We start from the raw sequence: 27,103 nt of genomic DNA, 5'->3' as shown, positions 1-27,103 counted from the left end.
CAACTGACAGTTCTTGTACCTGCGTTCTGCATATAGCTCAGAGGAGCAGTGAGCTGGGATAAAGTCAAGTGTTCACTGTCTCTGTTGATTTCACTGGGAGCTCATTAAAACTTGATGAACCTGAACACTCCCACTAAAAGCAGCAGTGTCTCTTTGACAGAGCTGGGCTTGACTCCGTCCATTAGCATAATGTGTTCAGTGATAGAAATGGTGGAGATCGTTAAGACGACAGGATTTATGTAAGTTAACCTTTATGCCGAGAAACTTTAAATAACGCCCAAACCGTTCTGGACAAGTTATTCCAAGTTGTTTTATTTCCTGCCACGATTTATAGACAATCATAATGATTAATGCTGCACTTAAACACATTTATATTAGAACAGTAGGTTGAATTAGTATGTGCAGCTGGTGTCGCTAATAGTGACCGTTCTCATCAGCATCGTTTCTATTTGCAGCAGGCGGCTGCTTTCAGTTACATTAACCCACTGTACACTACCTGCTACAATATTTCATAAAGCAGCACTCACAGAATGCAAATACACTGAATGGTTATTGCTGAGAAAATGTGGTAGTATCTCAAACAGGGTTTCATACGGTTTATTATCCTTTCTAGTAAAAAAATGTTGATACTAGAGCCTAATGTATCTGACTACTAACTCTGCAGTTCTTCTTCTATCTGTTGGCTACAATCCCGCTGCAGATGTGTGTAAAACACATCATTTCCTGTGCGACAGAGCACTTCCCCCCTAGTGATTAGAACAAATGTAAAACCTCTGATGATTGAATACAGACTGAATAATTCAACATGCTACTTCGATGGACGGGGAGCAGAAAGAACAAGAGATGAATTCATAAAAAAATGTTGCAGATTGTTGTTAAAATTGTAAAAGTTTCTCAAAGCTGCAGCTGTGTATCCATGTATCACTGTTTACTCCGTATGCACCACAGTATACAGCAAAAAGCCAATTTTGAGCTGGTTTTGAATTTGCATGAAAATGTATTTGGTCAGTGAGCAGCAGGAAAAAGACCAGATATGATCTCCTACTTAAGTTGGCTTTACAGCGCATCCTTTGACAAACACCAATCCCTGTTTGTTTACCTGCATTGGCTAGAGGGTGTGCTGATGCATAATAATGACAGTGTGTGTCTGTGTGTGTGTGTGTGTGTGTGTGTGTGTGTGTGTGTGTGTGTGTGTGTGAAGTCCCTCAAGCTAGGCTCCTCCTATCTCGAACACCATATCTCATCTTTTGCAGGAGGACCACTGTGACCAATCTAACACTGCCCCAGGAAGAGTGTGTGTGTGTGTGTGCGTGCGTGCGTGCGTGCGTGCGTGCGTGCGTGCGTGCGTGCGTGCGTGCGTGCGTGCGTGCGTGCGCTGGCTGCCATCTGCCCCTGCCACTGGCCTGTCTCTTTGTCACAGCTCCTGACCTGTGCTGCCCACTAACAGGCAGTGCTGAACCGGGCTGCCGTCACTAACAGCTCCAGTTCAGACGCACTCCAGACAAAAATGGACGAGGGCTAGAAAAATACAGAAAAGCTTCGTTATCTGGTGGAAAGACAAAAAATACAGGGCGTCACATCATCACCCAAACCAATCCGTGTTGCACTCAGCAATAATGGAACTAGTCAGGGGGGTGGGGAAAGTGATTGAATCGTAGCGTGGCATCAGATGAACCCAGCATGGCACTAAGGTAATTGCACATTCTTTTTTTTTTCTTTGGTGCTTCAGTTCGCACATAAAAGTCTCATTTTGAACAATGTATTGCCTCTCCGGGGATTGATGAGTGTTCCATGGCTTCGAGACTCTGAATTAAACCCCACCCTACGTGGGCGTAAATGCATTGACCCATTGCTGTGATTAAGTCCAACTGAGAGAATACACTGATGACCGTCCACTTGGCAAAACACATTTCAGCACCGCAATGATTTATTGACTTGATCGAGCTGATTTTGATCTTTTATTTAAACCTGAGCTATTGAAGGAGCAATGCATTGTGGTACCATTCAAACGCTGAATTTCTGTGCTCGGAGCAGGGCTCTGTGAGAGGCGACATTTAGGCCAACCTGTTTTATTCAAAGTTGTCCGCCATTGATGAACAAACACATGCACGCACACACACACACACATTGCCTTCACTTCCTTCTTAATCTTTCTTCCCTTGTCCCTCTGTTGTTCTTTCCCCTCCTGTTCACTTCCATCTCAGTTTTTCTCTTCCTACTTCTTTTCAGTGTTACACTCAGTGATACTTGAAACAGTATAACAGAAGAAGGTATATTTATAAAGTTTTTCAAAGGAAAAAAAATAGGACGAAAAGATTAAAAGTAAGCAAATATGAGGGTTAGGTCCGGAAATGAAATGTACGGCAACAAAGAAAAAATAAATCTCTATATATATACAATGATTGATGATCATTGTGACAGTGCTGCTCAGGTTGGAAACAGCAGTTTTCCATAGCGTCGTCAGCTGTCAGCCTAACTGTCTCTTCCTTCCTCCTCCCCTCACATATTTCCAAAGAGCCGGTGCACCAGTGTTACATTAAGTTAGTCCCTCCACAGCAGCTGTAGTGCTGCTTCATGCATGAGCTGCCTGCACAACTAATGGACTGAATTAGACACGCTCCTTATTCACTTGAGCCCAGATGCAGGCATTTGTCCTCCACATTTCCTGCAAACCAAAACTCACCTGCAGGTTGCCGCCACCGTTGGGGGTCAGCGTGTGTGTGTGATGATATTATGGTGGGAAGTGTTTATATGTTACTTTAGAGTGAGTAGAAGATGGAGAGCATATAAGTATTAAAAGCAGGAATGCAAAACTAGAAAAAAAAATTACAAGCAGGGAGTGTGTAAAACCATTTTGTCCTCAATCATTATTTGGCCGCTATCGAGCTGATTAAACAACCCTTCAATGAGGCCTTCAATCAGGCTTGATCTAAAAAGCAAGTATCTCAAGTACTGCCACTCGCAATCGTCAACATCTTGATGAAGTGGCGTTGGAGCGATCCGTCACTTAATTCAGAAAATTAGTTAAAAGCCATTAAAATGAAAGAAAAACGTGTCAAGCCGCAGACGAATAACCAATAAGAAGTGAATTGTTACAGTAAGATGACGTTTGGCTGTGTAGTGACAGGAGACAGCTGTGGCAGATGAGAGCCGACTGACACCAGTGGGAAATGTCACAGCTAATTCACATCACACTGGATGCCTTGTGTTCGACAAGGTGTGTGTATTTGTGTGTGTGTGTGTGCATGCATCTGGATGTGTGTGTGTGTGAGAGAGAGAGTGAGGGGAGTATGAGCTCACTTGCAGTGAAATGTCACATGTGTGCAGCACATGTTGAATGCATACGACTGAATCTGAGTGCTTTGCAGTCACTTGATACACAACCCATTCAACCATATATCAAGCAAGACGTGTACATAAAACTCTTCACTCCGGGCGAGGCTGATGTGTGTGCATACTGGAAGTGTGTGTCTGCAGGTGTGTCTATCGTCAAGGATGTTTAAAACAGATTTACTGGAGCAAAGACACATTATTCTCATCCTCGTGTGCAACAAAACGTCTCAGACAAAATTAAAAAAAAATGTCTTCTGGTATTGTGTTTAAAGGGATACTCCAGAGATTTATTCCTGCACTATCGTAAAGTTGGGGGCTCACATGAGATGTATTAAAAAAAAGAGACCGGTCAAGATTGAAGCAGCAGAAGCTGAGAGGGTTTAAAGTAGGTCTAAAGTAAAATGCTACATTTCCCATAATGCATTCAAAAGCATCTTTTAATTAAAACAACTTATTCTTATCCTCACATCGTTGAATTACCTCTCCCAAGTCTGAGATAACTTGCTAAAGAGATGCATTATTGCCTGTTAACCTTAACCCGGATTTTAACAAAGGGTTGGACCCAACCATTTCCAGTAAATACAGCAGCAGAAGCACACACACACACACACACACACACACACACACACACACACACACACACACACACACACACACACACACACACACACACACACACACACACACACACACACACACACACACACACAGTGTTTGCCTTCAGTGACATCGACCCCTAATTATAGAGATACAGACTGTACTGGGGTGCATGAGGCTCCAGTGGAAAAACAAGCTCTGCAGAGAAGATCTGCACACACACACCAGCCTGCCTGTGGGATTATTACAGGAAATATTTGACACTTTCTATATGGACTTTGTGCTCATTCCATCGCATGAATTCACACAAGATGAATCCTGTTTGAATAACCAAATTACAGAGACACAAACACCTCGAGGCACATACGTTCATATGCTGCGTGCAATCAAGAAAAGACACAATAACTTCCCTCCTTCGCTCAAACAATAAACAGAACAGCTAAATTGTTCAAATTGTTCTCAATTCCTTATTCTATTTCAATTTCTCTCCTCCCCTTTTTCTTTCTCTCATTATGGAAATGGGAAGGCAAGCAGACATGCAGACCCCGGCACACTCTTTATTTGTTCTCTCTCGTGGATGGCTAAAAAAAAACTGAGAGTGATGTAAGAGAATGATGTGCACAAGAAGGGAAAAAAGCAATATACCCAGCTAACATTTGGAGGTAGGGAGGTAGGTATAGAGAGGGAGGGAGGGAGTTAGGTAGGGAGGTAAGCTGGGGAGGTGTAGGGGGTAGGTAGGTAGTAGATATAGGTAGGGAGGGAGGTATATCTAACCCTTATATAGATGTCTATATATAGGTTTCTCTTTTGAAGTGCAGGGGAAGAAAAAGGAAGGAAACGTACTCAGAGATCTAGATGGATCATCTACAACTAATCATTGTGACACTGTTTTTTGTGCATAACCATTTTTCATTACCATTACATATGACATTTATTACATCTTAAGATGTTGGAACAAGAGGCAGATTTAATATATACACTAGGTGTATATATCCATCCATTTCCACCGACATAACCTTCTACATAATTTAATTGGGGCTTCAGCACTGAGGAATGTTAAAAGAGCCTGAGTAGGCAGATTGTGAGGAATTATTATGGGTAAAAATGATTCAGGGTCGGGTTCAACAATGAGGCAGATATGTAGAATAACATTCACAGAGTGCATATCTGAGAAGGATTTTGTCCGCCTCACGTGTCAGCTTCAGGACAAAGTCAGAAGTCAGTGCTACTCAATACTCACTCCTTATTCCTGCCACACGCTGACGGTGGCGGCTCAGTCTCTGCCATGTGCACACATGAGTAAACCATTGACCACTGGAGGGAGAAAATCAGCAAACCCTGAACATACAAACTGCATAAATGCAATAGTTGCATGCATAAATGATCATTTTGACTTTGACAAGTGGATAAACTTTACCCTGCACTCTACCACTGACTTTTACTCCTGTCCCACTGTGGCATATAATATGTTGTCTCCCTCCACTCCCCAGGCCACGATATATAATATAAACTGAATATGATCTGCATTTCTATGAGTTTCCTTACACTGTGGGAAAAGGCCGACCAGAAACATTCAAATAATAGAGATTTACAGTCTTTTTCTCTCCCTTTCTTTCTTTGTCTAACCAGCTTGTGCCTCCTGTCTCACTCCGTGCTATCATAAATCTTATTAAAGCACAGTGACAGGGCAGCGATCAGCATGCTACACAGACACAGACACACAAATCAAAGCACAACTTGATGAAATCCCCCCTTCTGACTTGTGTGTGTGTGTGCATGTATTTTGAAAAAAAGGGGGAAAAGACTAGCGGGGCGTAAATGGTGTCGCTGACATGCTGCTGGGCCATGTGTCAGTGTGTTGTAATTGTGTCCAGTGGAGCCTAACACATATATTAATCTCACACACATAAACACAAACAAACGCATACACACACACAACCACAAACACCCACATGCTTCTTCTTGATGTCAAGGTCCAGAGGCCAAATAAAAACGCCATGACGACAACAGATATAGGAAAGAGCATCCCACTGTGTGTGTGTGTGCGTGTGTCTGTGTCTGTGTGTGCACGCTTGTTACGGGGGGTATTTGGTTATATTTTTATTGCAGCAGATGGAGCAAGCATACAAGCAGTGAATGATGAACAAAATCTTTACCAGCATGGATATGGGGCTCTTCTGTGACTTCATTGGACAGGTCCACAACTAGTTCCACATCTGGTTGCCATGACAACCTCTCATAAATGTACTGGTACAGAAATCAAGCAAACACACTAATGTCGTCTCTTATGAATTGACAATTGCACAGAGGCAACTGTTCCACTCCACAAAGGAATTTTCACGCGTGTGTTTGTGCAGCTATCCTTAGTAGGACTTCACATTAACTGCCAAACCAAAACCTTATCGCTAAGCTTAACCTCGAACCAGTTCATGCCGAACTAAACCTAACCACAAGTCCCATCTTACCCCAAACCCTAACCAGCAGCTCAGACATGACCGTTTGCCCCACTAGGACTGCACTATGGACCCCATGAGTTACACTGGTCCTGATAAGGTCAGTGTTTGTACTGGGAAAAGTCCAAAAGAGGCAACAAAAACAAGCACACACACACACAGTTAGTGTCTCTTGAACATTTCACCTCTTACCTCTTGTTTTTCTTCACTCAGCCAGAAACAATGTTTAAAGATTGCAGTTGAACCTCAGGATGTGTGCATGGACACACACACACCACACACACACACACACACACACACACACACACACACTTTACAGAGCCCCTTACATCCGATTTCACAGTTTTTATCAACTTTTTTCCATGCCCGTATCTGTGCATGTGTGCCCGTGCGTGTGTGTTTCACAGAGCAAGAGCGCAAGAGAGCAAGAGAGCACTGAACTAAAGATGCCTGACTCCAACAGACGCCGTCACTTCTGCAGAAAACTGAGACATGTGCAGGATCAGTGTACGCGGGGTGTCAGTACACAGCACAATGCTCCATTAACTTGCGTTTCTCAATAAGGCAAACACCGGCTGGGATGCAGGACTTGTCTAATAGCAGGATATCACAGCATAATATTTTACAGCAACACACTGACACGGCGTGCCACTTATTTTCCTCTAATTAACAACCTGACAATGAAACTTTCTGCACCGGTTACACTTCCCGGTGTTGTTGTTTTCTGACTGCGCCTTCCAAGAATTAAATGATCGTCTGCCCATCACAGCTTAAAGTGGAACGACGTCGGAAACAACTTGCTGTTGTGTTAGTGAGAAGGAAGGATGACGCCTTGCACCGGTGCCGAATGGCTACCCTGCCGTCACCGTGCAAAGAACATGGAGTGCCTGTTTAAAAAGACGTTAGGCCCTTCCGCATGATAATTACATCCAATATATGACAAAGAGATGAGAACAGGTGTGCTTTCAACCAGCTCTCGGCACTGTCATGCCGAGTGATAAGAGATTCGATAAGCAGCTAGAAACTATTAATTAGCTCCCATGGTTTCATACTGTCTGCAGAGTTTTGTTTACCCTGCTAAAGACATTTCTTCTATTCAATTTCAGGGACTGGACATTCTTGAAATTGTATTTTCTATTTCATTGTTCTTATCAAATCTCTTGCTCCGCTCTTGCTTTAAATCTCTGACACTGATAAAGCTGAATTGAAGCTGATATGCCGATGGCAACTGTGCAGATCAGTAAGGTTTCTATATAACGGCGAGGCCTAATGCCAAGAAGTCAGACGTAGTTATCGGGGTTGCCGGCTGACAGCCTCTTGATCACAGCCACAGATAGCTCAGCGTGCCGTCCGTCCACATCAAACAACTGCTGATCCTTACAAGGCCCAAGGTCCTGGAATAACCTGCAGCAGCGGTCGGCGGGGGTTGCTCCTGCAGCCAGGGGACATCTCAAAACAAACCGGCATCACTAACCGTGTAAACAATTACTCTGTGTCATAGGGAATCAAAAGCAAATAGTGCTGCACTTTACAGCTCCTGCCCACTCAGTTCTCTCCTCTCTGGCTAATATTTTTGTTTTTGTCTCCTCGGACGACTGCCTCTGACCCATCCTGGCAGATCGATACTGAGTGAGCTAGGTGAGATGAGGCGAGCCTTAGTGGGAGCGCTGTCCAAGATGGACGGTTAGATGTGGGAGGTGAGGGGACATTTGCCTTTGCCTTTGACCTTTCTTCAAGAAAAAAAAAACCCTACTTACTGAGTTCTACAGATGCTCACAAAAGCATCTGCTGAGTCCACAGACGCGAGGGGAGCCGTAGGGATACAGAGTTCAGCCGAGCACTTTGAGAGCTCTGTGTACTTTAAAAGGGCAACAAACTTTCCGTTGATTAAGTCAAGGCTGCCCGCTCTGCTTTTCCCCACCAGCCTGCACAATAGTGGGATAACAAGCTGCTCTCTGTTAACAGCGGGACATGACAACTCTTGTGTGAAATCGCAATCCTGGAGAGGCAACTTTACAGTGTACCTTTGATATCTTGATGTGAGACATTCTCAGCCGGTACCCCCGCCCCGGCTTAGAGATGAGGTAGATATTTTGCCTCTGTTGTGTGAAATCTATGATGTGAAAAGATTTAATTAAGATAGGCCGAGGAGTAATAATTAATTCTGCCTCTCTCAGAGTCAGGCTTACTGTCAAGAACACAGGGAAAGGCTCTGGCCGAATAAATTACATGAGGGTTGTGCGCATATGCGTGTGTGTGTGTGTGTTATTCCCCCCCTCTGAGGGGGTTATGGGTGTGGAGCATTTACTGTGTTCTCCCAGAGCTGACCAAGAGTTATGTCAGTTCTTTAGGAAGTGGTGCTGCTCTCAAAGTGTAAATGAGCCCGCTGGCACTTTTTTTTAAGGCTTTCCACCATCTTTGATCAAATCACATTACAGTCCAGGAGTTTACTTTGTCTGTCAGCGAGGAGCATCCTCTCGGGAACGCTGTCAGTGACAAACGCCAAATTGAAGGATTCAGAGCGAATGGGCTCCTGCCAGGCAGGTTGTGCGAGAGGCGGCTGCAGTCACAGGAGACCTCTGAACTGTCTGATGCTCCGCTCCTCTATTACGCTCCCTTTCTTTTGAGTCGCTGGCCTATTTTGGATCTCGTCTGACCTGTGTTTTGTCATCTAAGGTTGTAATATGATGAAATGAAGGATACCTCCCGGGAGTCATCTGCACCTGATTTTCCTCTCAGCCCGAAGACCTTGAAACAGATTTCAAGAGGTGATTCTCTTGTTTGTCCTTGTTCAGTAACGACTAGATTTGCTATAAATCACATAATATAAATGTCTACTTTGGTAATAACTCCTCTTAAATCTCTGTTAAAATACATGCCATAAATAAACTTGTATCTAATCTCTATAAAACATTATTACATCCTCCTTCCTATGTCCTTAGGTGGACAAACATGTAGTGTTTTCACTGAATGTAGACGCTGACAACTGGGGGGCCAAGAGCCTCATTTATGAAGCATTTCTGGCAGTTGACCCCTCCTCTAAAGTCCAACGTTAATCCCTCTTGCTGCAAATTCTCTGAGCTTTCTCGCGTTGGCCAAACACGCAACAACTGTCTTATTATCAGGAGACGTCAGGCAATAATGAGCGCGGCCTGAGCCGAGCAACTGCTGCTTTGAGCTTTCAGAAGAAGAGCCTGATTAAAGGCCTCTTTGTGACTTTTGTCACTTTTTTTGACTGGTGATTATAGGCTGTTCAGTGAGGAGGATTCGTAAGCTATTTGCGGGTGGCGCGCACCATAAATATCTTCTGAGAGCTTTGCTTATGTTGTGCCGAAACTGCAATTTTTCCCAGCAAGTCCCAAGATTCTTTCGCTCTAATGTGAAGAACAAATTTCTTTTTTACTTTCTGCAGAATCTCCTCGTGCTAATAAGGACGTCTCATCAAACGCAGTTCAGAGACAAACTAGGCTGTTTAAAAATGCAGAGTCCTTGGTATCTTGTCTGTGATTTCCTGTAATTAAGTACTGGGGAGTGGAGCGTCCTTGGCGCTGAGGACAAGTTCAGTAGAAAAAAAAAAAGCCATGTGCTCTTTGGAGCAGATTTGACTAATAGCAGAGCTACACCAGGCCTCTGCTTGTCGACAACATCTTCTAAATTGCGCCTCCACCACTGCTAAAACCATACATCTCCAACAAGTGGCCTACTGTCGTATTTGGGCCAACTCTAATTGTCTCACTAATCTCTCCAGCGTTAAATGACCCAGAGAAACTGCGTCCCACAGGGCAGGCTTACCCACTGATTGGAGACTTTGCTTTTTGTTTTGCTTGGCATATTAAAACAGCATAGGCTGCTGATGGAAAGCCTACAGAACTATTGCAAATGTAATTAAGGGCTAGCAGCGGCTTTTAAACGGTTGACTAGTGCAGAAACAAACTGTGCCCCTAAGACAGAAAAAAAAAAAAGTTTAATACTTGGGAAATGAGTGGCTCGATCGATAAGCAGGGCGTTATTTCTTTTGTAGAGGAAAATTCGATGGAGGACAGAAATGAGCTGCTTCACTGCCTGCATACTGTTTCTCATTTTCCCAGTAGAGAGCCAAAATTTATGGCAACATTTGCTTCAAAAACAGACAAATAGAGACCTCTCGGTGAGATATAATGATTTGTCAAGTCAATTTCATCTGTCATTAAAACAAAAACAAACGGCTGCTTTGAACTCTGCCAGCTGCAATTGAATATGCAGCGGTTTTGTGATATGAGGCAGAAAAGGGAAAAAATTTGACTCCTGATGTGTCGAGGTGAGGCCAAGTTGAAAAACGCTCCAATCAAAAGAAATTATTTATTTATCGAAGTCAAACTTCAGAGGCATTTCACACAGACGGCAAAGAGCCTATTGTCCCGATGTGGACAGACAATCACATTCATAATAAACCGCCTCTAATTTGATACATTCTTTTTAGGATGACATTTTTCGTAAAACCGATTCTCCAAACAAGCCTATAGAGCAATTACAAGACACAGACTCAGCAAGTCCCCACTGTGGCCTTTTGTCCCTGGCATCAGCTGGACACCTCGCATCATTAGAAACATTTATATCCTTGTGTTTTCTCCCAACAAACCTCTGGCTTTGTAAAAATCCGCACAAGCAGGAGGATACAACACCTTCAGAACTAGTCGGAGCCCGTCCCTGTCAGCGCAGTAAAGAAATACGACGCCAAAGTGTATGACACTCACTGTGATGCTGCTGATAAATATTCATGACAGCAGCCTGAAAACCAGCTGTTTTCCTCCAATTAAAACTTGCCGAGCTCCACCGTTTTGGAAATAAATTGCTACTTTCTTTAATTAACGGCGGATGTTACTGGATCAGAAAACGGCTGAAACAATACAGCGGCAATTGCAACGATTTATATAGTGTGTGTGTGTGTGTGTGTGTGTGTGTGTGTGTGTGTGTGTGTGTGTGTGTCTGTGTGTGTGTCTGTGTGTGTGGGTGTGTGTGTGGGTGTGTGTGGGTGTGGGTTGAGAAAAGCAAAAGGGATAACAAGGTGGGGTGACGGTGTTGCTTTGCGCCAACAAACCCTCAGCAGTCTGCAGTAATGTAGAATACTCTGGGACAGGGGGGGATATTATCCTATTAGACCCCATCAGGCGGATGTGAATGCTGCCACGGTAACAGGTATTGAACATCAGCCCGATTGGCTGTGTGGAGCAGATCAAATCAAGTCATCAAAAGATCTTTCTCACATCAAAGCCCTGAGCAGACCTGGCCACGTGCCCGCCATACCAACGGCCGTGGATACAACAAGCGGGAGCAGCCAAATCTGGCAGCGCACACAGACGCCTGCCCACTTCAAAGGAAGCGATGACCGTCTGAGGTCATTATTTGCAGGCACCCCCCCCCCTAAACACCGGTGGTCAGTGAAGGCCGAGCAGAGAGAAATCACAGAGGACTTACCATCAGGAGGCTGGGCCGGTGTGAAGTGAGGAGGTTTGTCTGAAAGAGATAAAAGAGAGAGAAATAGGTTTTTAGTTTTGGGGGGATTCAGAGACTCCCCTGGGGTGAAGGCAGTGTAATTGAGTTGCTATGAAAAAAAAAAAGACCCATGCCTGACTTTTCTATCTAACACATTCTAATGCTGTGACTGGGCCCCTGTGGAGCCCAGCTGAGCTGATCGGCAGGGCTACATTTCAGCGATAGCAGTCTCATCATTGTTGTGACATTCATTGTTTCTGTGGTCTCGTCTCAAACCACACTGCTTGACTCTTGTTATTATAACACATGAGAATTGAGAACACTGGTGTTTTTATTTTGGGTTGAAAAGTGTGAGAGGGGATTTGAAATATCAGTGATGTCCCAGTGATGACAAGCAGTCCATCAATGAAAAGGACTGCCCGGCCCCCAACCCCCAGCAACCATATGCAGAATGAATCACAACTCGTTTCCTCCAATATATCAAATGACATCATGCTTTCTCTCCTGGTCAACACCCAGCAGACGATGACATAAGGCTTTGTAGGATTGTGGGAACCATAAGACCGGAGACCTGCAGTGTCAAATGACTGAGTGTGGAGCAACTTTCAGGAGCAAAAACCTCATGAAACCCGAGTGCATTGCAGTTTTTAAATTTGGTATTTAATGGTTGAAACTGAAGACAAACTTAACCAGGCAATGAACATGAATCGATAAATGTTTATGTAATGAAGGTGGATGAAGAACGTTAACTTTATTTTTAGGTTTGTTTTGCCGGGACACAAAGCACAAGCAAAACATTTTTAATTAAGACTGCAAGTAACATTAATTTTATGAATTTATCTTTAATAATAATTTTTATCTCAGGTTTATTTTTGGGAATATGACTGTTTAGGCTCCAAAAAATGTCTCAAAATGAAAACAACGAAAAAGCAATTTCCAACAGCCTGCGGGGACGGCTTCTTATTACTTATATTGTCAGAAAAACAATATGAAAACCACAAATATTTATTTTACAATATGAAGCAGAGACAAACAGCAAACTGTCATTTAATTTAAGAAAGCATTATGTTCCTATCGAATTCAATTTGTGGCTAATGTATTTTCGGATGATTTGCTGATTGATTAAACAACTAATCATTTCATCACTCAACAGACAAACATCGAGGAGTATCAGCCTCTTGGTGATCTTGGTAGTTCTACAGCATACAGACATATAGACATACTGGGGGTTGATGACGCTTCTTTGGGGCGACAGACGCAAAAAGAAAAAAAACTAAAAGAAAACAAATATCTCCCCGTAAAAAAGCAGGGAAGACACTGACGAATGTGTCAAGAGACTTTGTGGTGATAAGAGCCGACATCGGTGTCTGTGTGTTATCAAAGAAATCACGTGATCTTCGCAGCAGAGTTAATACGTAACTTCCTGCCTCTGTCTGCTGCACCCGGCTGCTGCACCTCTCTTTTGAATAACGCGGAGGATTTGTTGCTTTTGTGAACGCATCTGTGCAGAAAACCTCTTGCTGTGCGGTGCATGTGTGAAAGGCAAACTGCGGGTAAACTGCGTAGCCATTTCTCTGGATTTTACCCGCAAGTCATGTCTGAAAACGGCTTGAATGAGCAGCCTTTCACAAACACCATCATGTTGCACTGGTCACAGTTTACCAGAGCACCACAGTACCGAACACAAACCCAACTAAACCACCATCTGCACACTCACAGTCAACTAGGCTGTCGGACTCACTAAGCCGAGACCTGATGAGTTGTCAGAGCTGCCTGCGCTGAACAAAAACACCAACACACACATTCAGAATGGATGTGCAGCCACCCGGGCCGTCTCTCCAATGTCTCGGCACTGTGAGAGATAATGAGGAAGATAACACACATCACATCAATTACGCCGCTAACACATTTTTCTGGGACCCCGTCAACCACTGCGCCGAAGCCTTTCCCGGGACTTCTGCTATACCCGTCGGCGTCCCGAGACACAGCTGAGTTTTAAATTTAGGCTCACTTAAAATTGCTTGTCAACAGCCAGGCTTCAGGGGAGGAAGAGAGAGCGAGAGAGGAGAAAAATGAGGAGAGGGGAGAGTAGAGGTGAGGCTGGTGATACATGTGAATAATGAAGTGTCTGCTGAAGCTTTTTCCCAGTCAGTCTTGGTGGTAACTGATTTCCATCTTGGGGGGGGGGGGGTTGTGGAACAGACATGCACAAGGGCTGCACTTCCTGTCGCACATTCGTAAGCATGTCTGAACACACGCAAACAAACAGGAACAGATACAGGCGTACAGTCGCACCAGGCAGAACAAAAAGAGAAGGTGGCGCACAGAGTGAGTCGAGGTGCCGGGCGAAGCAAAATGATTTCATCACATTTCCATCACGAAAGGACAAGATAAGGTCTTTACATAAACATATCAGGCTTTCCCATCTCCACCTGCACCTGGAGAAGCCTGTGCGAGTTCCTGTTCCTGTGTGAATGTCACAACATAGCCATCGTTCACCCTATATCTTCAGCAAATCAATATGTGTTTCACTTTGACATTTAGCATTGTGCACAAAGACGTGTGTGTGTGTGTGTGTGCTTTGTCCGTGTGTTACCTTCCCCTTTGGTTTGCTTGATGTATAGTTGAACAGAATGATAAAGTGAGTCTGTTTCTATGTGTGGGCTCCATTGGCAGAGGTCTGAGGGTGTTACACACAGTGTGCATGTGTGTGTGTGTGTGTGTGTGCGGTTGCGTGTGTGAGCGGGGCGGAAGTGCTTCACCCCATATGGTGAAAACTGAAATTGCAAATCTGAGGTTGCTTGACTCCTCTAACACCCCTCCTCCAAGCGCACACACACACACAAACACACACGCACACACACACACACACACGTCACCACTACCAGCACTATCACTATCCCCCTCCAGCTGTCCTTGTGGCCACATGGCGAGGGCACTTGGCAGCATAACAGACTCCCTTTTACTTCATCAATTTCGGCAGCACGCATTTCTTTTCTCTCAGTCCTCTGAGTGGAGAAAATTGCTTTAACTGAGTTTGTATTACATCTGTGGCAGAAATTGATTCTGTTACATGACGGGGATACAAATGAACCGTTGTGCTACTGGTCAAGCACACCCGCCAATTAAAATGAGGAGGACAAACTGATAAATATGAAGGAAAGATACAAACGTACAAGTGAATGAGGCACACTGACATAAACAAAGAAATGTGACGCAGTGGCATCCTCAAAGCGACGAGGACTCAAACACATCAACAGGCTGATAACAGACTATAAGAGAAAGTCTCAGGAAAAGGGATGATGTTAAAAAACAGCCATGCCTGAAGAGAATGAACAGAGTCTCTCCCCTCGACGTTTAAACCACTTCAACCTGAATTTGGCATCATGAAAATGACGGTGCTTATTTTACTTATTTTTTTACAATTTGCAAATGATTATGTGGCACAAGTCCTGAGAGTTATTTACAGTTTAATACAGTCTAAACAGGGAAGGCACTAATGGCTTGTGTAGGTCTGTGAGAGAGTCAGTGTTAATGTAGACTGAGGAAGCCCCAGGCAAGCGTGCTGTTGGTGATGTAAAGAAAAGAAAAGGTTGCACATTGTTTACAGGTGACCGGTGAATTTGAGTTGTATGGGAAACAATTGGCTCTTTGAGGCTAAACCTGTCATGACTATAATTGGGTATACGATCTGTACTTAAGCCTCATTTGATATAGGTCCCTAGATTTTGATTTCAAAAACAGGTATCAAAACAGATTCTTCTGGACAACACAGGCCATGTTCAGACCGGATTTTAACACCCGTCGTGAGAGATCCAATCACAAGTGGATAGAGTTAAGTTTTACACTATTTTCACACCTGGCTTTAAAACGAGTCCTGGATGCGTCTAATGTGACCCCTTGTGATTGGATCTTGCTTCCCTGCTCTATATGCAGATAAACGTATCTATTTATACATATTTCTCTTCGCTAATTATGTTGTTTTTACCCCGTCTGACTTTACAGATGTTTCCAATGTCACCGTGCTTCAGTGTGTTTTAAAAGTGTTAAAGCCTGCAGACAAACAATGAAAGGAGGGGGGCTGTGACTTTAGCTGTCTTGATGTCCCTACTCAAGTGCAGATAAGGCTGTTATGAGAGGTGAGGTTAGAAAAAGGACGTTTAATGCAAGCTATGTTGTATGTTTAGTACTAAACCATTTCTTTCAAACTAAACTTTGACTCAAAGGCAGCGCTAATGCTTTAAACTGGGGTTTATGGGGAGGGTTGGGTTTCAATTCACAAACAGTGAGCGATGCATTTAGGTATCACAAAAATGCACTAGAGACGACAACACTTGAGAACAACAGTAAAGTTGAGTGTTTTGAACCAACGTACAGTTGTTGAGGAACAGGAGCACAGCGAAGCCCAGCGTAGATGTGGCCAGCAGGATCAAACAGATGTTGCAGGGGATCATAAAGTAGCGCACCACCAAGGACACCTTGTGCTGGTACCTGCGATCCCGCTCCGGCGGCGTTGGCGACGGATAGTGGCACCCGCTCATGCTCCACTCCAATGACCCCCTCCCCTCCAGGGTGGAGGAGATGACGGGGCGAGGAGGGCGACGAGGGGTGCCCAAAGACCCGTTGGAAAAAATGATGGCGGTGGAATAAGGACAGAGGATGAAGATGAAGAGAAAATACAAAGCAAAGGAGATTCCGTAATGGTCCGTGTCTCAGCTGTGGTTCCAGCTGAGCACCGTGGCGGGGACCCGGTGACTGTTTCTGGATGAGAATCGCAGCAGCAAGCTTTCAGCGGTTTCCAAGTAACGCATTTTCAGAGATAATAACATCCATTTGAGAAATGAGGACAGAAAGGGGGACAGGGTCGATGAGCTCCTACAGCCCCCCACCTGTCCACGCAACCTCCATTGAGCTGTGTCTGCTGGGAAAGAGACAAACCGATGGGCTTTCAATGTGTGAGTAAATGTGCGTATTTTGTGAAGTGTGTTATACTTACAGTGCAAATATGTGTGTGGATTTAAGTGGGTGTTGGTAATGTGTTAGTAAATGTGTGTTAAAGCGCTCTTGGCATTCATGTGTGTGAGATGCATCTGAGCCAGAAATGTGGCCATTGGGATGTGGGTATTTTAGGATTGTCAGATATCCACAAGGAAAACTTCCACAGGAGACTGACAGTAAATCCACAGAAGGAATCTTCTCAGTTCTTCCCAGTGACCCTGACTGGTAATCAGACGGAGGTGGAAGGGGTCTGACAGCGCCGGCTCCTTGAGAACTCCCTTTCTTTGTCAAAAGCCTTTTGAAAACAAGCCAAGGTCTGGTGCTCACCAACATGTGGTGTCACAATTATTACCCTATGAACTGATTTCTGAGCATCTTTTCTAGCCTCCCTGTGGCTGCTGCCTATTGGGGCAACAATGCTTGTCTGCTCTCCTCAGCGATGATTTGCGTGGCGCTCCTCTCAGTCAACACAACTGCTTCTTTGCATCCGAAGGACTGACTTCTTGAACGGATTGGTTTGGGAGTTCCTGCCACGCTGAACAGATATACAACCACGGCACGCAAGATCTGTCCAAACCTGACACCGTCACCAGAGCAACTTGTGTCTTCTGCAGCGTGATTAGCCGGATGGCTGGAAAGCAGCTGGCTGCCTCTCGCTAAACCATATGCTCCCGGGATCGCAGAAATGGTTTGGGTTCCCTCCCCTTCTCCCCCGTGTGCCTGCCACGCCTCCTCAGTTCAATAACCTTCATTCCTGGCCACTCTCATGTATTGGGTAAGCAACTGCCCCCACACGCTGCTGGTGTGCTGGGACCGAAAGCAGGTCAGCAGAAGTGACGGAGACGGGAAAAAGTTGGGAGAGGAGGACGATCACAATCCCCTCTCCACCCAACAGTGCCGACCTGTGTCCTCCCCCAAGCAGCCACGGATGAGCAGGAAAATACAGAGACACTGAATGAATAACTCACAGAAAGAAGAGAAAAACCTGCACGATCAGAAATCAACCAAGAAGCTCGAGGCGGAGATTTGTCAGGCTTTCTTCCCTCGTGTCAGCATCCTGACAGAAAATCCCAGCCTAATAATGAGAGGAGATGGTTCTCATTGGGTCCTGATCGTAGTAAGACTTGGGTTGATTTTTCTTTCTTCTGTTGTTGCCTGTCAGCAAAGAACTTGTCCTGTCTTTTCTTTTTTCCCTCTGGTTTGTCGTCTCTCTGTTACTCGCTTCATCAAGCATCCAGTCCCTTTCTCACTGCCTCTGTCTTGTCTTAGTCCAGAGGCGCTCCCCGTGTCCCGGCCACAAGGATTTATGTTCCAGATTCTGCTCTGTGGGGATCCAACATTCACTGGCAGCCAAAACAACAAATTAGGCTCCGGGTATTCATAGCATGCTTAATCCCCAGACAGCAGGTAGTGGTCCCAGTGTCAGCGCACTCAGTCAGCCAGCTGAAGCAGGGAGGAGTGAGTCAATGAGAGAAGTCAGCGAACAGACAGAGCAATACAGAGGGAGAGAGAGAGAGAGCGAGAGAGAGAGAGAGAGAGAGAGAGAGAGCGAGAGCGAGAGCGAGAGCGAGAGCGAGAGAGAGGGAGGAAGTAAACAGGAGGGAGGAGGAGTGCTCGCAGAAGGAAAAGCAGCTCATGACACTTCAGTCCACCTTTTTGTGGGTTTTTGTGGGTAGGGCAGAGGGGGGTTGAGAGCAAAAAGCAGCAGCGTGTCCCCAGTTTCCCAAACGCTCTTCTCCTCTCCACGCACAGCTCTCAGCCAGCGGAACGGATGAGCGCATAATGAGAGAGAGAGAGAGAGTGAGATACGAGTGGGGGAAGTGGATGAGGGGCTGCCTTTAACAAAGGCGGACGGGAGGAGGGGGTTGAAGATGGGTGAGGGAACAGGAGAAGAAAAAAACGAGCAAGAATAAAGGCTTTGGGGAATAGTACTCAAGTCCTGTCAGAGAGGGGGGCAGCAACAGTGCAGCAGGAAAACAAAAGAGGGCCACGGTCTTGGGAGATGTCAACCAACTCCTCCATTTGTTTATAGCCTAATCAAAAGAAAGTCTCCTCCACTAGAGCTGGAGAATTTCCACAAAGATTTAATGAGGCAAACTCAGAGAAAATAGGCATGAGGCGGAGGAGGAGGAGGGAAGAGAGAGAAACTTTAAAAAAGATTAAAGTCAATCACATATTGAGTCTCTCCAAACAGCCCAACTCGCTGGTTTTTGACCGATATGTGCAACCGGTGCAGAAATAAGCCTGAGAAACTTCACATGCGTTCCACACAAACAAGCCAATTTTCATTAATTAACAATCCCATTTGGATGCTTTTTCCGACTTACTTTCATGGCAACAAGGAATAGGTTTATTTTTTTCCACCCCCCTGCGCAAAACAATATAGCAAAAATGAATATTCAGCAGATCTGGCAAATGATCTGAGGCAGAAGCACTTCTATAAACTATTTCATAGCATGTCTTCTTTTTTGCCCTTTTTAATGCAGCGCATTACTGCTCTTCTAATGAGATAATGAGGTCAGAATAGAGGGGTGGTTACGCTGTGTTTTTGCAAGAGCCTGCATCAATATCTACTTTGAACAAACTCAACAGCAGCAGATGCAAGGCGGAATCCATCATCAATTATTTATGTTTTTTTTCTTCTTTGCTCTCTCTATCTGTGCCTCCATCTCCATCTCTGCCGTTCACTCCCCCCCCCCCACTCTGCGCTTTACACAAGGGTGCGCGCACACACACATACGGTGATGCACAGTGGCTGCATCCATAGACGAATTGCATGAATGCACACACAATTGTCTTTTCCCTCAGATAGAAATGAGCACACACACACACACACCACTAACACACGCACACCAAAATGGCTCCTTCTGTCTTTTGGTCCCTGTTTTCAGCTTACAAGCTAACACTTGGACTCGGACACACATGTCTGTACACACACACACACACACACACACACACACACACACACACACACACACACACACACACACACACACACACACACACACACACACACACACACACACACACACACACACACACACACACACACACACACACACGCACACACACACGCACAGGTATGTGATCTTGCTTCCCACCAAAGTCATTTATCTCTTTGGACAGAGCGTTCATTCCCAGAACTTAGCTGCGCTCCATGGGGGAGACTCTAGTACGAGGGGGCCAGGTTTTCAGACTGCCCGCTGAGGGTCAAGAGTTCAGTCCCTCATCATCAGCAACACCACCCACCCAGAGGTGCCTCCCCCTCTCCACTCTGTCCGGACACGATACCCCAGACAGTCCCCATCCGCTCTCACCTTACATAACAAAACCTGATTGATGGACTGACTGAAAACCAAAAGGAAACAGCTGCTGTCTTATTTGTCGCCGCTCTTTTGTCCTCTCTTTTCACTTTTATACATAACAGTGTCTTTATCTTCCCGATGATTGTCTCAGCAAGTGGGAATTTCAGATGCAGCAAGGAGTTGAAACAACTGCAAAACAGAGGCGTGCATAACACATCAGCATCACAGGTTGTTACCATGAAATGAAATGTCAAATTCTCCCAGCAGAGGGCGAATGGGAGTCAGCTTGCCTGGCACTCTGCTCTGTTGCCACGACCCAAATAATATCTTCCGTTGACATCAAAGCCGAGCCGCTTTGATTCATTTTTAATGCCGCAAGTATCACACGAGGTTAACATCTCTCTCCGAAGGCTTTGAAATGGCAATTTAAGAGCCAAAGGAGCTGAACTACTAATGGTGTGTCAGGGGTAAAAGTTGATGTGTGTGTGTGTGCGTGTGTGTGTGTGTCTATTCTTTAAGCAGAGGGGTAGAAATCTGTCACTTTCAATAACTGATTGACAGTTATGCTTCAATCAAAGTGTGTGTGTGTGTGTGTGTGTGTGTGTGTGTGTGTGTGTGTGTGTGTGTGTGTGTGTGTGTGTGTGTGTGTGTGTGTGTGTGTGTGTGTATCCCAGTGCACTTCCCGGGCTTCTGGCTGACCAGCATTAATCTATTTGATCTTTTAAAAGAGAGAATTGATTGTGAAATTATGTGGAGAAACATCCTCTACCAAATCAAATAGATAAAGGCGAAATGTTCTTCATACATTTTTCATACAAGCTACATTCGGGCTTCACTACCACATGGTCATAGGTCAGGTCTTATATTTAATATTGTTGAAACTTTGCAGTGATTAATGATATCAGCACTGTATTGTATTAAAAACACTTCATCAGTATTGGGTCGGTGCTCTGACACAAGGAGCAGGAGAGTAATTTCCAATTTAACAAATGAAATGCGCCAATGTTGCAAAAAAATCCAACTGACAGTAAGGATTTTAAATGTGGAGCCGATTTACACAGAGTCATTTGTCAGAGATTTTAAAGATGACTAAGCACACAAGGGCTGAATTTCTGAGAAAACGACTTTCTGGTTAAGAACTGATGAAATAAATACAAAACTAAGTCACTCAGTTTGATGATATTATGGGATGTCAGTGGGAGTTTTAAAACCTTTTCTAAACTCACTAACAAAGAACTATCCTGAGTCAAGAAATACTCAGCATCAGTTCATTCATCACTTAATCTGTTTGGGAAACACTATGTGTAAGGATCTTTTGCTAAAATGCAAAAAGGGCTTTGTTCATTTGGGTTTGTATCAAAGCTTTCTGTTGATGAATATACCAACCAATACCAGCTGCTGCTTTCATTATCGGCATTAGAGATCATCCTTCGCTGTTGTCCATTGTAAATGATGGTTACATGATGCTGATTAAAAGAATATATGTTAACAGATTCCTAATTTGTTGCAGTGACAGTCATTGCAGCCAGTGGCATCTCAAAGCTCAATCAAGGGCAACTGACTGCATGTTATTATATAGACCTGTTGCCCCAAATAACATGAACAAGCTTCAATGTCAGGCCACAAATTCAGCTGTCAAGGGCATGAGGTCACCTTCCTGAGGCCATGTCCGAGTCATCATGTGTGTCAAGCCGTGCAGAGACGCCACCAGGTGAACCAATCGTCTCGCTAAGATATTAACTCCAATCACCACAGGTCAAATTTCCCTGAACCGTCCAAAGGATTCCCAGACTTTGCAGTCATCAGGCCTCCAAACTGAGGAGCAGTCAGGGCCAGGCCCTCTCACAGCTGTGCGTGGCTAACAACATTAACCTCTGTTGATTGGAGATGTAAGAAAAGAAGAGTGGGTGGTACAAGAACAGATGATGAACAAGATGTTTCCACGACAACTAAACATCAACACTACAATAAATGGATAAAAAAAAAAATACAGTTCATCTGCAGACAGAAGCAACAGCTGGGAGGCAAATAAAGACATTAAATATTAAATGTCTTTGTCAGGTGTTGGGCCTCAACAAGCCTCAAAAACACCTGCAACACTGCACTCCTCAATGTCTGTGAAAGTTCTTAAGACTATGAGGAAGACTTTACAAACTCTGGAAAGTTTTCATATTGCAATGATCTTGAGGTAAACATACGAATTCCACATTATAGATTACTCTCCCAGGAATGTGCATGTGTTTGGCCCTCACAGGGATCACACATTGCGTTCCATCGCATTGTGCTTTGTCACATTGCACTTTGTTGCATCGCGTTGCATTATACACTGCACTGTTATGCCGCATAGCGTTACGTTGCATTTCATTTGCACGTCTGTATATTGGCCTGGCTGTATGAACATGGCGTAACAAGTCACTTCCAGTTGAGTTCAGTTGGGCTGAGATCCAGTGGCCAAGAAGACCATCAATTGATCAAATTGTATTTGTAAAGCCCATATACACAAATCCCAATTTGTCTCAGGACTTAACAAGGTGCCACATCCTCCACATGTTCGTAACCCTCAACAAGAGTATGCAAGAAAACATAGATGTGAGGGATCCCTCTCCCAGGATCAGGACAGAAGTGCAATAGGTAAAGACAGAATATGATTCAGTGTAATTTTCATACTCATCAGACCATTACCTGAGCAGTTGTACCCTGTGCATTACAATTTATTATGTTTTCACACTGATTTATTAGTATCTATTTATTATTTAGCTGCATGACTTCAACAGACATGACCAGTCCTTACACTTTACTACAGGGGATAAAAAGCTGTAAACGGTCAGCATACAAATCCCATTTCACTCACACTAGTACCTGAATTCCAATGTCCTACGTTTTCAAGTTAAAGGACAAAAACCTGTTAAAATGTGGTGTGACATTACTCAATGGCTTCCCACTTTATTTAATATTAGTGCTGAATATTCAGATAAGAAGGTTGGTGTTGATTCAAAGTCAAAATACGCTGTTGCTGACTCAGCGTGTGATGATGGTGCAGCCTTCATATGAGCACGACTGAGAGAGTTCCCACACCGGGTGGGCTCCACACAATGTGACTCACAATGTGACACATCGTCCAGTATTTAATGTCAACTGAGTTAAACCATGACGCTAAAAGCAGTGAAATGCAGCCTATAGCTCAACATGAATGTTCACAAAGCCAAAGGTCACAGCCCTCGGGTCATCCTGAAGTCTGGCTATTATGTAAAATACATGGATGGTTTGTGTAATCTGTGCATGTTTATGTTGTTTAGACCGTGAACCAGTCCTCCAGCTGATGCTGTTTAGCCATCCAGGAGGAGAAGGAGTCAATGGTTAATAGTATCCACCTGGCAACATTTGCCTCCTCCTTCCACTCCATCCTGCACTGCCATGACCTGCTTTTTCAGTCAGCTCGTAGCCTGGGGCCTCATCCAGGACGTGTCCACTGCTAAGCATTCAGTTCCCTCTCATTTGGTGAGGATTGTATTCCTCGCCTCGGGGCTCATCTGGAAACATGGCCTGAGGGCTGATGTTCTAAGGACCACTGCCCATGGGCCCTCCTCCTTCCTTTTCCACCACTCTAAATAGAGAAGAACTAATCTACGGTGGAGCGACTTGTTATTAGCAAGTTCTGATTTCTGGGCAGCCCCTCATACACATCAACACCCACAACAATAATGATTACAGGATGTAATATCCTCCCTACTCCACTGCCTTGCCCTGTTATTCAGGACTTCAGCAGCAACAATTTCCCCTCAACAGTGATGGAGGAAATTATTCCAATGGACGGGCACAGGCAGGAAAATAATGAGAAAGAGAATGACATTGCTAAAAAATAAAAAGTAGGGTGACAAACAAAGAAGAGGTGTGAAGAGGAGAAAGAGAACAACCTGACAGCTTGGCTGTGGTGGGTAGAGATAGTGGAGAGTGACACATATCCATGCGGCTGGCATATGCAGCCAATTGTGGCAGCAGCACAGGAAAGCTAGGAGGGAATCATAGGAGGAGTGGCTGGCCCTGACAGGAAAGGCAGGGCTAATGAAGCTGAAGGATGATGCAGATGTCTGTCTCTGGCCAAGTCAGCCATCTGTCACAGGGAACTGGCCAAGTCACACTCTGGCCCCATCAAGCGGAGAGAGCGGTGGGAGACTTGCGATGACCACTCATTTTGAGTGGGGAGCTGTCCTTTGAATGTGGCCGATGCCCAACAGTGGCTTACCTTGCACTGGTACGGACAGATATGTTGAAGGATACATAAACATACAAGGGTGCTGTGCTCAAAGAAAACTTGGCAGTGGATGTTCAGATTCTTAGGCCTTGATTCATTATTATTTAATTGATATTTCTTAATCTCAACTGAGAAACTTTAGACAACAAATTTTTGCCTTGACCTTCTCACGCGAATATTACAAGTAGAGTATGTTTCATTTCCCATTGTCATGTCACCACAGACAGCCAATGTACGGATGCTTTATACACATTTATTTACACAAACATTTAAAAAAAGGTAGTGAGTAGTAAAGGAGAACAGTATGGGAGCCCTGAATATTACTATTCAGTGAGTTAAAGAAACATTAAAGTCAACGATTCGGGGAAAAGTCATTTAAAAGCTAAAAACGCTAAGGCCATGGGAACATTCTGCTGTCCACAAATGAGGAACGATGGAAAGACGGTAAGTAACAAATTCTTTAACATTTCTGGCAAATCAAAGGTTTCAGTTATTTAATGAGCAGCATATCTGAAGCACAACAGTGTCATTAAGTACAACGTCTTGAACTAGATATATTCTATTTTAGATTCCAGCCCCATCAAAGGATTTGTGTAGCGTACAGTGAATCCCTTGTGTGCTGCATTAAGACTCCTGCTTTCTCTGAAAATAAAAGGGCTGGTACCTTTTGCTTAACTATTGCATGACAGATCAACACATACAGACTACACACAAGCCAAATGAACTGGCATTTAAAGTGACAGTGATACACTGGGACCCTGTCATTTGGTTTTACAGTAATGAACCCCCTCTCCCCCTTTCCGCTTGTCTTTCTTTTTATCTTTTACTCTCAGCCCATCACTGGGCTGCTGGCTTCACATCGAGTTGGATCTTCTCAGATAGAGGGCAGAGTGGGAATATTAATTGGCGAGCAATACCTCCTTGTTGAGACGCAGCCCATAACTGAAACAGCTATAAATTATTTATATGCCTAATCAGACAGCATGTGCTCAAGTTATTCTTTCAAACAAGACAGGTTCTGTGCTATTCCAATTCCTTTTGATAGGACTGCAGTCAGACAAGCCTGTGTGCTGGATAATGGAAAATATGGTGCCACAATGACGAAATAGCTGTTTTCTGGCTGAAATCACGGTCCGGAAAATGAATGACCTGCTTAGCACCAGGTATTAAAATACACCCTGTGTTTGGAGGGTTTCATTCTGCTCGACCAAAAAACAGATACAATGCAAGTGTAAATGCATGCAAAGTACACTGACAAATAGCAATAAGAGCATGCTGCTGTCATGTAACAATAAACAAAAAGGATTTGCACAGGGATCCAACTGGGAATGTTAGACAAATCTGACCGGTGACATTTTTAAAGTGTATACCAGCCAAACATTTGAATGAGTGCTCAACTTTACGTTAATTTTTTTTTCAATCAAACAAACTCTATGGACAGAACCACTTTAATGATGTGAAAACACTGTTACAAAAACATCTTGGTTTGTTTTATGGAAAGATCATGGCTTGGAGTAGGGACCTTCATCACCATGGTTATAATTCAGCAGATAAAAAGGGCTTAGTATTTTACCTCAATACCTGTTAAATAAAAAATGGTTTCCAGCCATCACGAACACCACCACCGTTGTTAGAATTCTGCTGGTGCAGAGAAAGTAAAGTGAATTTTCCTACTATTGGTTGGTCTGCTATCTTGTACCATGAGCTCAGGGGTGAGCAAGGTCAGTGCAGTCATAGGTGGTTTGCAGTTAGAAGGAAACAGAAGCCAGAAGAGAACTGCTGTCGGACTCTTCCGCCCGCTGACAGACAGCAATATACCCTCCTGTAACCCTAAGACCGGCTGTCTGTCAACCACACGTCTGTAGCTGCCTCTTCTCCAGCCACACAATGCTCGGAGTCTCTTCAACACACACATTTCTACAAGATAAGTGCAATGACATGGCATTCACACACTTGCTAGAGAAAACTATAGAGACAGACACACATCTTCTTTCAAATGCTACAAGGTGCTGCAGGGTTAAAATAAATGGACTGTCACGAAATTTGCAAGAAAAACGAAATAAGAGGGTGAGAACCAGGTTCAATGGATGCTTTATAATTTCCACCTTCCTCAAAAAAAAGTTGAAGATCAGAAAAAGGCTCGAGCAAGTAACTGCAGGGATTTCTGCAAGAGCCAGTTTAAAGGACTCACTGATGTTTGCTGACCTCCCTTTTAATGCTTCAGCCAAGAAGTCACTCACCAACACTGATTAAGTGCAAACCCCAGTTTCAAACTCCTGTTTTGTCAAACATCCAACAAGAAGCTGAATGCAGCTTCTAAGAGCTGTCCTGTAGCTCAGCCTGACCTCTGACCTCCATCTGTAAGGGTCAAGGCAAGAGTATTTCTCTACATGGATCAATAAAGGATAATTATTCGTGCTGCTGGGTCACAGCAGAAAAAACTCCATCTTCTCTGTGACTGGCCTCAAGGTACAAGGTATCCTCAAAGAGCGAGGCAGATTTTACAAACAGTAGATTAATTAAAGTCATTTCCCTTCTGTTGGCTGAACTAAATAAGGTGTGCTAAATCATGAGCACAGCAATAAAAGCTTTTCATGAATTTCTACAGTTTGCATTGCTTTCTGTGTAGAGTTCATACTGAATGTTCTAGCCTCGGTAATATGGATTTCCTCTGGAAGCTCTAGCATCTTGCT

At 44.2% G+C, this 27,103-nt stretch overlaps 1 protein-coding gene across 13 annotated transcripts in view; it reads right to left on the bottom strand.

The window, feature by feature from the left end:
- The window catches only part of agrn (agrin), a 246,455-nt gene that overhangs the window by 140,283 nt on the left and 79,069 nt on the right, over positions 1-27,103 (bottom strand). For 10 of the 13 annotated variants that reach the window (XM_047340241.1, XM_047340243.1, XM_047340249.1 and 7 more), the window contains exon 3: positions 11,838-11,876. In XM_047340241.1, coding sequence (XP_047196197.1) covers positions 11,838-11,876 — 39 coding nt within the window. Of the gene's footprint in view, positions 1-11,837; positions 11,877-16,230; positions 18,336-27,103 lie in introns of those variants that run through there. The other 3 variants (XM_047340248.1, XM_047340253.1, XM_047340251.1) reach the window with 3 other exon arrangements.

The sequence above is a fragment of the Hippoglossus stenolepis genome, chromosome 6 (genome assembly GCF_022539355.2).
Source record: "Hippoglossus stenolepis isolate QCI-W04-F060 chromosome 6, HSTE1.2, whole genome shotgun sequence".
In the NCBI taxonomy this organism is placed as follows: Eukaryota; Metazoa; Chordata; class Actinopteri; order Pleuronectiformes; family Pleuronectidae; genus Hippoglossus; species Hippoglossus stenolepis.
The sequence above is the reverse complement of the archived record's forward strand: the minus strand, read 5'-3'. Positions and strand labels throughout refer to the sequence as shown.